Source organism: Rhinolophus sinicus, linkage group LG10 (genome assembly GCF_036562045.2).
Source record: "Rhinolophus sinicus isolate RSC01 linkage group LG10, ASM3656204v1, whole genome shotgun sequence".
Classification (NCBI taxonomy): domain Eukaryota; kingdom Metazoa; phylum Chordata; class Mammalia; order Chiroptera; family Rhinolophidae; genus Rhinolophus; species Rhinolophus sinicus.
Window position 1 is genome coordinate 20,697,016 of NC_133759.1, and position 13,521 is coordinate 20,710,536.

Genomic DNA, 13,521 nt, shown 5'->3' on the forward strand with positions numbered 1-13,521 from the left:
GCTGTGGTAATGGGGCCTTATCCACCCACCATATTTACTGACAAGAGACTCCAAACCAGGTGTTCACATGGTTTGCCCAAGATCCTCACAGCCTGTAAGAACAAAACTGGGGTTCGAAGCAAGATCTGATTCCAGTGGGTTAATCCTACACTAGCCTTCTGCGTAACTATAGCACTGCAATTTAGCTGACAGATGGACATCCTTGGGTATTGACATGCAAACGAACACCTCAAACCTTCCATTTCTCTGGAGAATTTTCCCTTTTCTACTTTATGAAATGGATAGGAATTTTTCAGGACTGAAATAAAACTGGGATCACTCTTTTGCCGTAAGCTCAATGTCCTGATTTGTATGTCAATGCCAGCAGTGTTATTTCACCTGAGGGCTACTTTAAAAACACCCAGAGCAGTGCAAGCAGTTCGGGCTGGGACACTAACCAGTAAGTTGTGGAGAACAGGCCTGAATTGCACCTGATGAGGTGGAAAGGGTAAGAGTAGGGCAGACTTAAATTTAAATCCTTCCTCTGCCATATACTAGCTATGTGACCTCAGGGCTAATAATAGCTATTTCAAAGGATTACTGAAAAGCATAAAATGAGATCACCCAATCTGAATCTACCTTGCTCCATGTCTGGCACATGATAAATGCCTAATCATGTTAGTTCACCAACAATCCCAAAGAAAGGAAACTCAAAATGCAACCTTGCTTTGTAATCTCCTCAAACGCCCACCAGGGTTTCTGAAACCTAAACTTATATTCTAGAAAATACTAGATGGTATCATAAGAATTCAAACAACACATTTTTTTAAAAAATGGGCAAAAGATGTGAACAGACATTTCATCAAAGAAACATACAGATGGCAAACAGGCACATGAAAAGGTGTTCAACATCATGAGTTAATAGAGAAATACAAAGTAAAGCCACAATGAGATATAATTATACACCTCCTAGAATGACTAAAATTAAAAACATTGACAATACCAAGTGTTGACAATGATGTGGAGCTCCTGGTATTCTCATGTATTGATGGTGGGAATACATGATGGATCAGAACGTTTTGAACAGCTACTTTTGAAAATAGATTGGCAGCTTCTCATAAAGTTAAACTTACCATACAACCCAGCAGTCCCATTCCTAGAAATACACCCAAGAGAAAAAAAAAAAAAAATGTATGTCTACAAAAAAAAAAAAAAAGAAAAAAAAAATTATATAGGAGTTTTATTCATAAAAGTCAAAATCTGAGAGAGCCAAGATTGTGGAGTAGATAAACACTGTGCCTGCTTCCTTCTGTGAACACATTAAAATTACAACTAAATTACAGAACAATCAACCTGGAGAACCATATGAAGTCTGGCTGAACAGAAGTTTTATAACTAAGGATATAAAGAAGCCCAGTAGAGACTGGTAGAAGGGGGGAGAAGCAAAACAGCCTGGCCCCAAACTTCCATGTGGTGGTTGGGAACCAGGAGAGATATCTCGGTCATGGAGGTTCCCCCCTGAGAAGCGGCGAGATGCCAGTCCCACACTCGCCTCCCCAGCTCAGAGTACTGGGAAGAGAAATCCACACAATATCTGGCTGTGAAAAACAATGGGGATTCCAACCATCTGAGTGGGACAAAAGGCTTCAGGAAACCCAGACATCCTCTTAAACAGCCTGCATACAGATTTTCTCACTCCCAGGCACTCACCTTGGGTTCCAGAGAGAACTCAGAGGGTGTCAGAGGCATACGGGGGTCAGAGTTAGGTATGTGGCTTCAGAGCAAGGGCTGGAGGACAGTCACCATTTTCCCTGTATGGGGTTCTTCTCTCATGCAGCCAGCAGGGAGTTGCCACCTTTCCTTTGTTGAGCCCACCCGCACACAGCCAAATCTGAATTTGATTGGCCTGGTGAACTCCTCTGATCTACCCTCCTGACTCCCTGAGACCCCACCCCACCACCCCACTCATCTAGCCCAACACACCAGAGGCAATTTCTCTGACAGCAACCAGCTTCCCCACCCCACCCCACCCCAGTACACTCTTTCTTGAAAACCTATCTTTGTCCACAGGACCCAGGTAGCGGCTGACCTCAATGTGTTCTGAGACTTTTGCTGAGTTACTCCAAGCTCAGCACTGGCATGAAACCAGAGTCTACATTAACCTGGTAACCACAATTCTTCCCACTCTAGTGACTCCCTGAGACCTAGCCTCATCCAACTCATGTACCACATGAGGCTTTATCAGGGACTGAACCTTAAAGGAACTAGCAGGTGGCAGCAGGCCATGGGGTGCCCTGGGTTTTTATGGAGCTACCCCAGGCCAGGTACTGATGACAGCCATCCTCAGTTCCTGCGTGGCCTCTTCCACATGACCTCAGGGTTAGCACAGGCAGCAAACAACTATGGATTGCTTTGTAGCTCCTACCGGGTAGTCCCTGGGCAGTCACAGGCAGTGGCTGACCTGGGCCTGTACCAGAGGCCCTGGCAAGAGGCCTCAGAACCAATATACATGGAGGTTGACTTCAGATAACAGCAGAGCACCACCCAGTTAGCCCCACAAGCAGCACACACAAAGGGCAGTCTCAACAGGCACCAGAGCCTGCTGGGGTGAATCCCACTCAGTGCACTAAGCCCCCTGCATAGCAGCCTGTAAGCTGTGGATATGGCCAAACTTCACAGCCAATCATCATGAGGGTCAGCCCCACCAACTGAGGTGCCAATAGCAATCAAGACTCAACTATAACAGGAAGGCACACACAAACTACACAAGGGACACTCTTGGAGCACCCAGAGCAAGTGACCAGAGAGACTGTGCCAGGGCACCTAGTATATAAGGCTACCTGGCCAAAGCTGGGAGACATAGCAGCTCTACCTAATACATAGAAACAAAAAGAGAGGTAGCCAAAATGAGGAAACAAAGAAATATATCCCAAATGAATAAACAGGAGAAAACTCCAGAAGAAGCACTAAATGAAATGTAGGCAAGCAACCTACCAGATACAAAGTTCAAAACACTGGTTATAAGGATGCTCAAGGAACTTAATGAGAACTTCAACAAAGAGATATAATCATAAAAAAGGACATAGAAACCATAAAAAAAGAACCAGTCAGAAATGAAGAATATAGTAATTGAAATGAAGAAAGCACTAGAAGGACTCACCAGCAGACTAGATGAAGCAGAGGATCAAATCAGCGATTTGGAACACAAGGTAATAGAAATACCCAATCAGAACAGCAAAAAGAAAAAAAAAATTAAAATGAGAACAGTTTTAAGAGAACTCTGGGAAGACATCAAGCGTAACAACATTCGCATCATAAGGGTACCAGAAGGATAAGAGAGAAAGCAAGGTATTGAGAACCTATTTGGAGAAATAATGACTGGAAACTTTCCTAACCTGGCAAAGGAAATAGACATACAAGTCCAGGAAGTGCAGAGAGTCCCAAACAAGATAAACCCAAACAGGCCCACAACTAGACACATTATAATTAGAATAGCAAAGGTTAAAGACAGAGCGAATCCTAAAAGCAGCCAGAGAAAGGCAACCAGTAACTTATAAAGAAGCTCCCATAAGATTGTCAGTTGATTTCTTAACAGAAACTTTGCAGGCCAGAAGGGATTGTCAGGAAATATTCAATGTAATGAAAAGCTAGGGCCTACAACCAAGATTACTCTACCCAGCAAAGGTATCATTTAAAACCGAAGGATAAAGAGTTTCCCAGACAAGAACAAGCTAAAGGAGTTCATCATCACCAAACCAAGGAATGTTAGCAGTACTTCTTTAAGAGGGAAGAAAAAACAGATCAAAGTTACGTATAATGAAATGGCAATAGCTACATATCTATCAATAATTACTTTCAATGTAAATGGATTAAATACTCCACTCAAAAGACATAGGAGGACTGAATGGATAAGGAAACATATGGTGCCTATAAGAGACTCACTTCAGATTGAAATATACACACAGACAGAAAGTAAAGGGGTGGAAAAATGTATTTCATGAAAATAGAGACAAAACAAACAACCAAAAAAAGCTGGGGCAGCAATACTTATACCACATAAAATAGACTTTAGAACAAAGGCTATAACAAGAGACAAGGAAGGACCCAGTAATCCAGTATTTATCTGAAGAAACCCAAACGCTATTTCAAGGGGACATGTGCATCCACACATTCATTGCAGCATTGTTTACAATGGCCAAGATGTGGAAGCAGCCTGGGTATCTGTAGATGGAGGAATGGATAAAGAGGAGATGGTACATATATATATATGTACAATGGAATATTGCTCCGCCATGGAAGAGAATGGCTTTGGCCTTCTGCATGGGCATGGATGGATCTGGAGTGTTAGAGAAAGACAGATGCAAAGTGATTTTGCTTATATGTGGAATCTAAAAAATGAAATAAGCAAAACAAAAACAAACTCATAGATACAGAGAACATACTGATGGTTGCCAAATGGGAAGGGGTTTGGGGGTGAATGAAAAAGGGGAAGGTCTTAAGAAGTACAAATTGGTTGTTACACAGTAATCATGGGGATGTAGGTTATAGCATAAGGAATATAGTCAATAATATTGTAATAACTATGCATGGTGTCACATGGGTACTAGATTTCTTGGGGTGACAGATGGAAGGGGGTTGGGGGCCAGGGTGAAAAATATGAAGGGATTAGGAAGTACAAACTGGTAGTTACAAAATAGTCATGGGGATGTAAAGTAAAGCACAGGGAATATAGTCAATAATATGGTAATAACTATGTGTAGTGCCTGGTGGATACTAAACTAGTCAAGGTGATCATTTCTTAAATTATATAAATATCTAACCACTATACTTTGTATCTGAAATTAATATAAAATAACATTGAATGTCAACTGTAATTGAAAAGTTTAAAATGGGGGAGAAGGTGAAGATAAATAAGAGGTTCAAATTTCCAGGTGTAAAACAAATAAGTCATGGGAATGTAATATACGGCACAGGGAATATGGTCAATAATACTGTGATAGCCTGGTACAGTGTAAGACGGTTGCTGGATTTATCATGGTGATCACTTCTTTAGGTATATAGATGTTGAATAACTATGGCTTACACCTGAAACTAATACCATATTGCGTGTTAGCTATATTTTAATAAAAATCTTAAAATAAAAAGGCCAAAAACCTGTAAAAAAACATAATTGTCCATCAAGAAATAAATGAATAAACAACATGTGGTACATCCAAACAATGAGATACTACCCAGTTAGAAAAAGGAACTACTGCTACACCAAAATGAGTTAGTATCAAATATACTGTGTTAAGCAAAAGAAGTCAGATGCAAAAGATTATACACTATTTGACTCCATTTATGCGAAATTTTGGAACAGGCTGGGATGGAGTGAGGGTATTATAGGCATAGGGACCCAAAGGAACTCTATGGAGATGAGGGAAATGGTCTATATCCTATTTGAGGTGGGGGGTATACAGGTATAGACCTTTGTCAGCACTCATTGAACTGTATATTTAAAAAGGGTGAAATTTACTTCTGTAATTATATGCCAAGAAATCTTACTTTATAAAGGAAATAGATTGTAAACTATAGGGAGTCGAACCTGGGAAGGGGGATGCAACCCTGAGAAAGAGATGGAGGTAGAAGCTTGAGAAAGATGGACAGGGCAGACCCAGCCACTCGTTGTGAATGGGATATGACCTGTGCCTTTGGTTATTGGGGGAGCAAACCAAGTAAAGGGGAGTCACTCATTGGCCAGTGTCTTTACGTGTCCCACAGCATTATTGCACTTGGCTACATCTAATGACTGCTAGACAGGTCAACACTCTACCTTTAAAAATGTTTGAAGTGGTCATTTATGAAGCCTATACTAGCAGAGTCTCTACTCCCTCTGCTGCTCCCGGTTAATTTCTGGCTGAACTCAAGAACGCTTTAAAAAAAAAAAATTACAAGTGAAGACAACAGCCTAGTCTAAGAAAATTGATTTTTCTTACAACTGATTTCAACTCTGCCAAGGCTGAGTTCATGAGAAAAGGAAGATAATCTCGTAAAAATGCCTCCACCCAATCTCAAACTCGATACAAGGTTGTCCACAGCAGTTCCCAGACCCAAGTGTGTAAAGTACACAGAGGTCCACAGAGAAATAAGAATAATAAAGCCAATGGAAAAAGATGGGATGTACATGACAGACAGAGATGTGGGGTTTGGGGGAGGTGTTGAGTGAAGGCTGCTACCTATTTTCTCAAAAAGGCTATTTTATTCATATATATATATATACACACACACACTTATTGTTTTTGTGTGTGTGTGCATGTGCACGTGTCTGCTTAGCCACCATTCCCTGACCAAGAAGCAGATATCTGATCCAAGCAAGGCCAATTAGATATCCTTTCCATGGACTCTGGCTCTTCAGCAGAGTGACATAAAGGCAAAAACAAAAACAAAACAAACAAACAAACAAAAAAAACAGGTGGCATTCATTCTTCCATGTCAGTGCCCTTGAGAACCCATTCATCACTTTCTGCTACTTAGGTCTTCTGAGATTCTCTGGCTTCAGTATTTCCCAAAAACCAGTTTTATCATTTTCTCTTTGATTCTGTGATCACCTTACAATAAAAGACCATTTTTCGCTCAAATTAAAGTCAGTTTCTGTTGCTTGCAACCAAAGAGCCCTAATGGATACAACATTTTTTTTTTTTTTAAGCCTTATAAGTTCCCACCTAGTCCTCTTGAGAGGCCATAAACGTAATGTGTGAAAGCAGGACACATATGTGATGTAGGGACCTTCCATCCTGGTCCTCGTTGGCTTTCCTGATGAAAGAGGAGCAGTCTATTGACAAGTCAGCATAAAGGATAACTCTTTCCTAACCTCCTGCCCACCAGGAAAAGACTTGGGAACATCTCAAGGCCAGCAGGACAAAACTGGGTCATTGAGCACCAAGCTGGTTGGATGGTCGAGCAGTGCACTTTTGTCTTTTGCAACCCCACAACCCTCAGGGAAACTGAAAATTCTAGGTGAATCTGGAGCCCCAACTCATTCTCCTTTTCAGAACCCTGGACCACAATCGTAATAATAATAATTACAATTCTTACTATGAACAATTACTCAGCAGTTGGCACTGATGAAGCACTGAATCAAGACCTTTATGTGCTTTATCTCATTCAAGCCACACAATAACCATAAGTGGTAGTCACTAGAATTATTCCTATTTTACAGAAGAAAAGAATGAGGTTTAGAAAGAAAGGACTGAGGTTTAGAAAGGTGAGGCCCTTATCTGAGGTTAACAGCTAGTGAAAGAGCCAAGATCAAATACAGGTCTTTCTGATTTCACTCTTAATCACCAATGGTATCCTACCTACTGTGGGCAAGTTTCTACTTCTGTGCTGGAAGTAAGAGTTATCCTGGCTAACACAACGCAAAAACAAAAGGGCTTCTGTTATTTTTCACGCCAGGAACAAACACCCAAGGGGGTAGACATCAAAGTGAACTGTCTTGATGTTATCAATAGCCTTTTCTCCTCTACTTGCCACTTGAGACTTTGCTGTCCTCTGCATACTGACAAACCCTACCTTACCTGGAGCAGGAATGTTTTTCAGGACAAAATAAAAAAGACTATCACTCCCCATAAGTTAACAGCTCTCGAGAGCTTTGCCAAAGATGTAACTCTCGCAGGGCTCACTGCAGTGTGACAGAGAGCTCCAGGGACCTCAACTTTTGCATTTCACAAGCTGTGTCTACCCACCAGAAAAAAAAAGGGGGAGAGAGTTAACCTGAAGTTAAATTTGTCTCTTAAATACCCTCTTATAGAGCCCTTCAGGTGTAAAGAAAGTCTTAAATCCTCAAAGGATAGAATGGAAAACATCAATATGGAACATATTCCCTCAATGAAAATTGACAGGACAAGTTCAGCTAACAGCACTGTACCAATAGTAATGTCGTCGTTGGCATGTACACACATCAGGGGAAGCTCTGTCTTAGCTTTGCAACTCTTCTATAAATCTAAAGTTATTTCACAATAAAAGGCTTTAGAAAACGTCCTGGACAGGCTGGGTAAGAGATTCCCCACAGCATCCTCTGTAAGACTGACGGTTTCGGACAGCATCACGGATAGAATACAGTTGAGGTGAGAATCGGGAGTCATATTCGTCGATGAAACACCATCGGTAGCAATAGCGCAGAGCTTCTCTAGTCCAAAACCTCAAGATAACAAATCTTACAAACCAAGGCTTGAATGAGAGCTGAACAAAAAAGACTTTGATCATGATACTTCACATGTGGGCCATAAATACAAACTCAATACACATAAGAACTTCACGAGGGAGGGGGAAGGCAGAGGGAGAGGAAGAAAAAGGGAGAATATGTGAATGAGACGAAGCTAAAGCAGACAAGAAAGAATCACTGATACCACTCATCTGGGATCAGGGGAAGAATTCACGCATTTGTACCAGTAACTTGTTAACAGATGGAGTAAGATACTGGGGTGCTGATCCTCAAGAGAAAGAACTTTTTCTCAACTTTTCCAGACAAAATTTCAGAACTGCACCTAAGAGTTATTTAGCATAAGCAAAGCCTTTCAGAAGGGTTTTCCAAGGCACCAAAAGGATGGGCTATTTAAGGCCTACAGAAAACTCTGCGAGAAAGTTTTCAGGATGATCCAAGCCAAGGTCCAGAACACTTTCGAGGATATGCAGAGCTCTTATTCAAGGGCAGGGACCATTTAACCTTCATCTGTAAGACTAGAAGAAAAGAGTTTTGTCCATTGGCCAGTGTAGAGAATCTCTTTTCAGATATGAGGAAGACGTTCTTGAGATAATGGGCGAGGAAATATCTCACTAGGTCCCCAAAAGGGGTTACCACAGTATCTTTGGATGTCACTGCAAGGAGAGTAGACAGCTGTTCTGTGCCTTAAAGCACAGAGGAAGAATAAATGGTCAATTTAAGGCCTTCTCCCATTCGTGAACTCAAAGCATATATAGCATATAGCTGCTTTAACATTTCTCTGAAGAGTATTTGCTAGAGAGGAGTCGGGCATTGTTATTCTAGGAACAGAGAGTGCCAGTCACGTCAAGAAACTCTGGCATAAAAAATCCCTTCACTGATCCAGTTTTCTAACCTTTCTTCCTATTTTGGAGACTTTCTGAAGACATATGACCGTGAATCTGCAATTTAAGAGACAAGTTGATTGGGCACTAAGCTCTGATTTCTTTTCCAACAAGACAACCAGGGTAAATTCATGAGAAAATAAATCATGACTCCAAACCGAATCTGAAAAAAATAATAATAATAATGCCATTACTCCCCCAACACTTATGGGGGGGGGGGTTAGGGGCTTAATATCCATTGACATCCTATTTACAGTACCCTTGCTTGGGGGAAGAGTTAAGATAAATAATACATTATTCGAAATTCATATTTTATTACTCTTATGAGTGAGAACAAAATGTAATAGTCCAATACATCACATTTGTACATTACTGTTTAAATCCTACCATGATAATCTCCCCACCTCACCCCAAACAACTTGGCAAAATCATATTCCACTTTATCCCAGTTTGTCTTCCATTCATATTTTAGTAGAACAATTTGGTTAGACACCAAAGCCCTTCCCCCTAATCAAATCAGGATTTGCTCAGGAAAACCAATTTATAATTTGCCTTAGTGTCCACCAAAGACAAGAAGAGTTATTCAAGTCCAACCCAGCAACCATCCTCAGATTCTGAAGAACCAGTAGAAGCATACCAGAGACAAGCAAAGGGTTAACACAGCTGATTTCTGGGTTAAGAGAAGGATGCAGTATCATTTTTTAAGGCAAACACCTGGAGGGGAAAAAAAGTACTATTTTGTTTCCACCTCAAGAAATTGCAGACAAACTAAAGCAAATCACATCAGTGGAATACTCAATTATCTGCACATGCTAATTAACGAACTGTAATCAACCAGCTTTCAGTCCTCTCTTCACCTGCTGTAATATTTGTAGTGCACTGCCTTCCTCATTCCTCACAACCGGTAGAACACTAGACAGTCTGTATGGTGCATCCAAGGGAAACAAATAAGCACAGATTTTTGCTGATGGCAGGGATTTCTCATGCTCAGGACATATGAACCAACGATATGGAAATGGCAGCACTGGCTGTATATTTTAATTATTCCCCACACCTATTTTGCAAAAGAGACTTAAAGTTCAATTAGGTAATATGCTGCTCAGTTATGGTTATTTCATAAAACTAAGCACAGAGAGTCACTTAAAGTAGTAAATATATGCAGTCATGACAGAATTAAATATTCATGAAATCAAGAATGACTGGAAAGCTGAGGATATTACAATATTAAAATTCATCATCATTTTTACAATGTAAATCTTGTATGCATTTGTAAGGCACCCGAGTCCAGTCTAGTGTGTTCAAATTCTGGTTTCCTAGTACACTGCCATTTAAATTACAATATTGATTTTGGTAGATAAACAACAATCTTAATCCTTAGCTCAGTTCCAAAATGCAGAAACGATTTTGAACATTCAGAGATACCAACTTGTTAAGTGAGCCTGTCTCCAAATACAGAACAGCAACACTCAATGTTATCCCAATATGTTTCAGATAATTTGTTTAATTCACTAGCACCTTTGGAAAGGTCCAACAGAAACCAAGGCAATCTCCTAGGAGGAGCACTTCGTGACATGCAATTGCTTTCTAGCCAGAAGTGACTACTTTCTTATATACTTTCTTAAGTGAGAGAAGGGCGAAAGTATATTGACTGACCTTTCTTTGCTTCCAATAGCCTGATTTCTTGAACCAACTTTTCCCCAACATGAACACCCAGTTTCAAAATGTATTAACAAATACATGTGTACACTTTACACACATCCAACTAAACAACACTAGCTTCCGCAAAACTGAGGTCTAAGTGTGCATGGAGCAAGACAGTACTCAGACACAAAGCTGTCATACATACACTCTAATAATATTACCAAAGGCATTATTTTCTATGCCATTTCTTCTACTTTACAATTACCTCAACTGAAGAAACCTCAGCACCGGAGAAGGGCATTTGAGCCATTTCTTACTGGAATCCAATTACCTGAAGAACTCCTCTCTCCACACTAAGTAGTAGCTATCCCCTGGTCTACAATGACACAGCAGGGCTGCAAAGATTTACAGGGCTCAGCTGCTGCCAGGCACTGGGTCCCTGGCCTCCTAGGTAGGAAGGTGCCAGGTGAAGAGCAGGACCAGCAGCTTAGAGCTGGGTTAAGCTGTGATCTCCATTCTCCAAAGAAGCCAAACTTTGCGACCATTGTTGTCATCTTTAGGTTGCTGTCACCTCCCTCCAAGGAGTCTCAGAAGCCACTTGGCAGCTCCTGAAGACATATGTTTCCCCCTGACCTAGATCATCCAAATACGCCTTGGTTATACCGCGCCGGCAAGCAAAGGTCTCTCAGTACTGCTCTCCCGAGGTGTGGGCTTTACCCTGGCACCACACCGCACCTACCGGAAGACTTTTCTCTGCACAGACCGCTGAAGACCGAAACCCGGACAGACTTCAGTACACGCCTTCCAGTTCAGAAAGTCACTATCGCCCATCGATTCCCTTAAATCTCACGCCCTCCCCACTCTGCAACCCCCACCACCACACAAATGAGGGAAGGGGGTGGGGGAAGCGGAGGGGTTAAAGTGACAGCCACTACTAAAGCTCCTTGGTTTTGTTCAAAAGGTGTCACAGCGCCAACACTGTGGACCTACCTTGCTCTCTCCTTTCTCGCCGTTGGGTCTCGCCTCAGGGTCGTCGCTGTCCTCAGCTCCTGCACACTCGCTGGGCAGTTCATCCTGAGCCAGCTGCTGCTGCTGCGGCTGGGGCTGGGGCTGGGGCGGCTGTGACGGCGCCTGGCAGGCTCCGCCAGCCCCCTGGGAGCGGGGGATGGGCTCCGGGCGCGGAGAAACTCCCTCAACATCCATCTCCATCTTCCCATTCACTGGAGGGCAAGACAAAAGCGGAGCGGAGACTTGGCAGCGGCGCCCGGCGGCTCCTCAGCTGCCCGTGGCAAGCATGGCTCGCCGAGCAGGGGCCGCCTCCCGCGCGCCCTCCCTCCTGCCACCCTTCGCCCGCGCTCCCCGCAGCTCCGCTCGCCTGCTGGGCTCGGGCTCTGGAGGCGTCTGGGCCGGGGAGCGCGAGGAGCGGGTGGCCGCGTGTCCTTGGAGCGGTGGCCTTCAGGCGGTCCCGCTAAGCAGAGAGCATCCCGGCGGCGGCAACGGCGGCGACGCCTCCCAGCCGCGCGCCCAGCCCCGGGGCCGACCGGGGACTTGCTCTCCAGCCCGGCCTCCCGATCCTCGTCGCTTTCCAGTCTCTCCTGGGGCCCGTCGGCGTTTCCCCTCCCCTCCAACCTTCTGAACAAAGTTACAAGAAGAACAAAACAGATCGCCGGGATTTGCCAGGCGAAACTGACAGCAATAGGAAATACCAGGTGTAAGTGAAATCTCCCATCCCCGCCCGCGGAACAAGCGCCGACCCCTCACCTCTGCCCTCTCCCCGACGCAGAGGAGCCGAGGAAAGGAGGGTTTTCCGACCTGTGCAAGGTGGTGGCGGCGAGGACTGAAAGGAGAGGAGCATACGGAGGGCTGGTGGCTGGTGCGCCCACCCCCAACCGCAGGCGACCCCCACCTCCACTCTGGCCCGGGTCTCCTTTCCTCCCTCCCGCGGCCGAGCGTGTCTCCGGGGTCAGCCCCTCCAGTAAGTGCGTGTGTGGAGCTGAGCTCCCGCTCCTCGCTCTGCTCCGCCGCCGGCGACTGCGCGCCACACAGCCAGGCACTAGAGAAGTGGAGTAAAGAGAAGAAGCCAGCGGCAAATTCCCGGCAGGAAATCGACCTACCCTCGCCTCCGGCCGGATCGCGGGCTAGAACCGGGAAGGGGTGGGGCCCCGCGTGGATGGCGTGGACGCGAGTCTCGCAGCGCGCCCGAGTTTGGCGTAAAGGTTGGCAGTGGAGGGTCGATGGGGGAGGCGGAGGGAGAAGCGAGAAGTCGCTGCCAGGCATTTACTGCAATGTACCCCGGGGTGGGCGCCAGCTGGGCGCCGCCGCTCCCAAGTGGCGAGCTCTCCTGTGCTGGAAGGGCGTCCTCGGCAGGGCAGGTCTCCAGGAGGTTCCGGAGGTGACCCCAGCCCAGGCTGTGAGCCGCGTCTATAAATATAGATAGATAGTGATGGCAAGGATAGACTTGGAAATTCTGAAATCGGGGCTCACCGACAGTCAGGCGATTAGAGGATGACTTCTAAATTTAACGCCACTTGGTCCTGGGGAGTAGCTTACAACTTCACGGGAACTGTTACTGCAACTCTGCACATCCAAGAGGGATCTACCAGCAGCTACGGAGAGAAATAACGGGTTATGAAGAACCTGTTTAATATTAAATAAAGCCCATTGTTCTAGGCTTTGAGTTCCATAATGCCCCCAAATGGATCAGGAGATAAATGAACTATTCATGCATTTCTTAGCAGAGGGTGGCTTTTTTCCCTAAGATATAATGTATCACGGATAACATTTGCCTAATGAAAACTAGAAAATTGCATTGTTCAT

General features: G+C 44.1%; 1 protein-coding gene and 1 long non-coding RNA gene across 6 annotated transcripts in view; both read right to left on the bottom strand.

Annotated features, from left to right (window-relative positions):
- Window positions 1-11,544, bottom strand: part of LOC141567193 (uncharacterized) — a 157,763-nt gene extending 146,219 nt beyond the window's left edge. The window contains exon 1 of the long non-coding RNA XR_012489632.1: window positions 11,444-11,544. This is a non-coding gene — a long non-coding RNA (uncharacterized LOC141567193). The remainder of the gene's footprint in view (window positions 1-11,443) is intronic.
- The window catches only part of RBMS3 (RNA binding motif single stranded interacting protein 3), a 1,259,852-nt gene that overhangs the window by 1,213,705 nt on the left and 32,626 nt on the right, over window positions 1-13,521 (bottom strand). Inside the window, exons 2-4 of one of the 5 annotated variants that reach the window (XM_074312720.1) lie at window positions 13,255-13,310; window positions 12,819-13,125; window positions 11,695-11,924 (exon numbers count right to left, since the gene is read on the bottom strand). In XM_074312720.1, the coding sequence (XP_074168821.1) occupies window positions 11,695-11,924; window positions 12,819-12,981 (393 nt within the window). In that variant the 5' untranslated portion in view covers window positions 12,982-13,125; window positions 13,255-13,310. Of the gene's footprint in view, window positions 1-11,694; window positions 11,925-12,079; window positions 12,185-12,465; window positions 12,654-12,818; window positions 13,311-13,521 lie in introns of those variants that run through there. The other 4 variants (XM_074312722.1, XM_019745285.2, XM_074312723.1 and 1 more) reach the window with 4 other exon arrangements.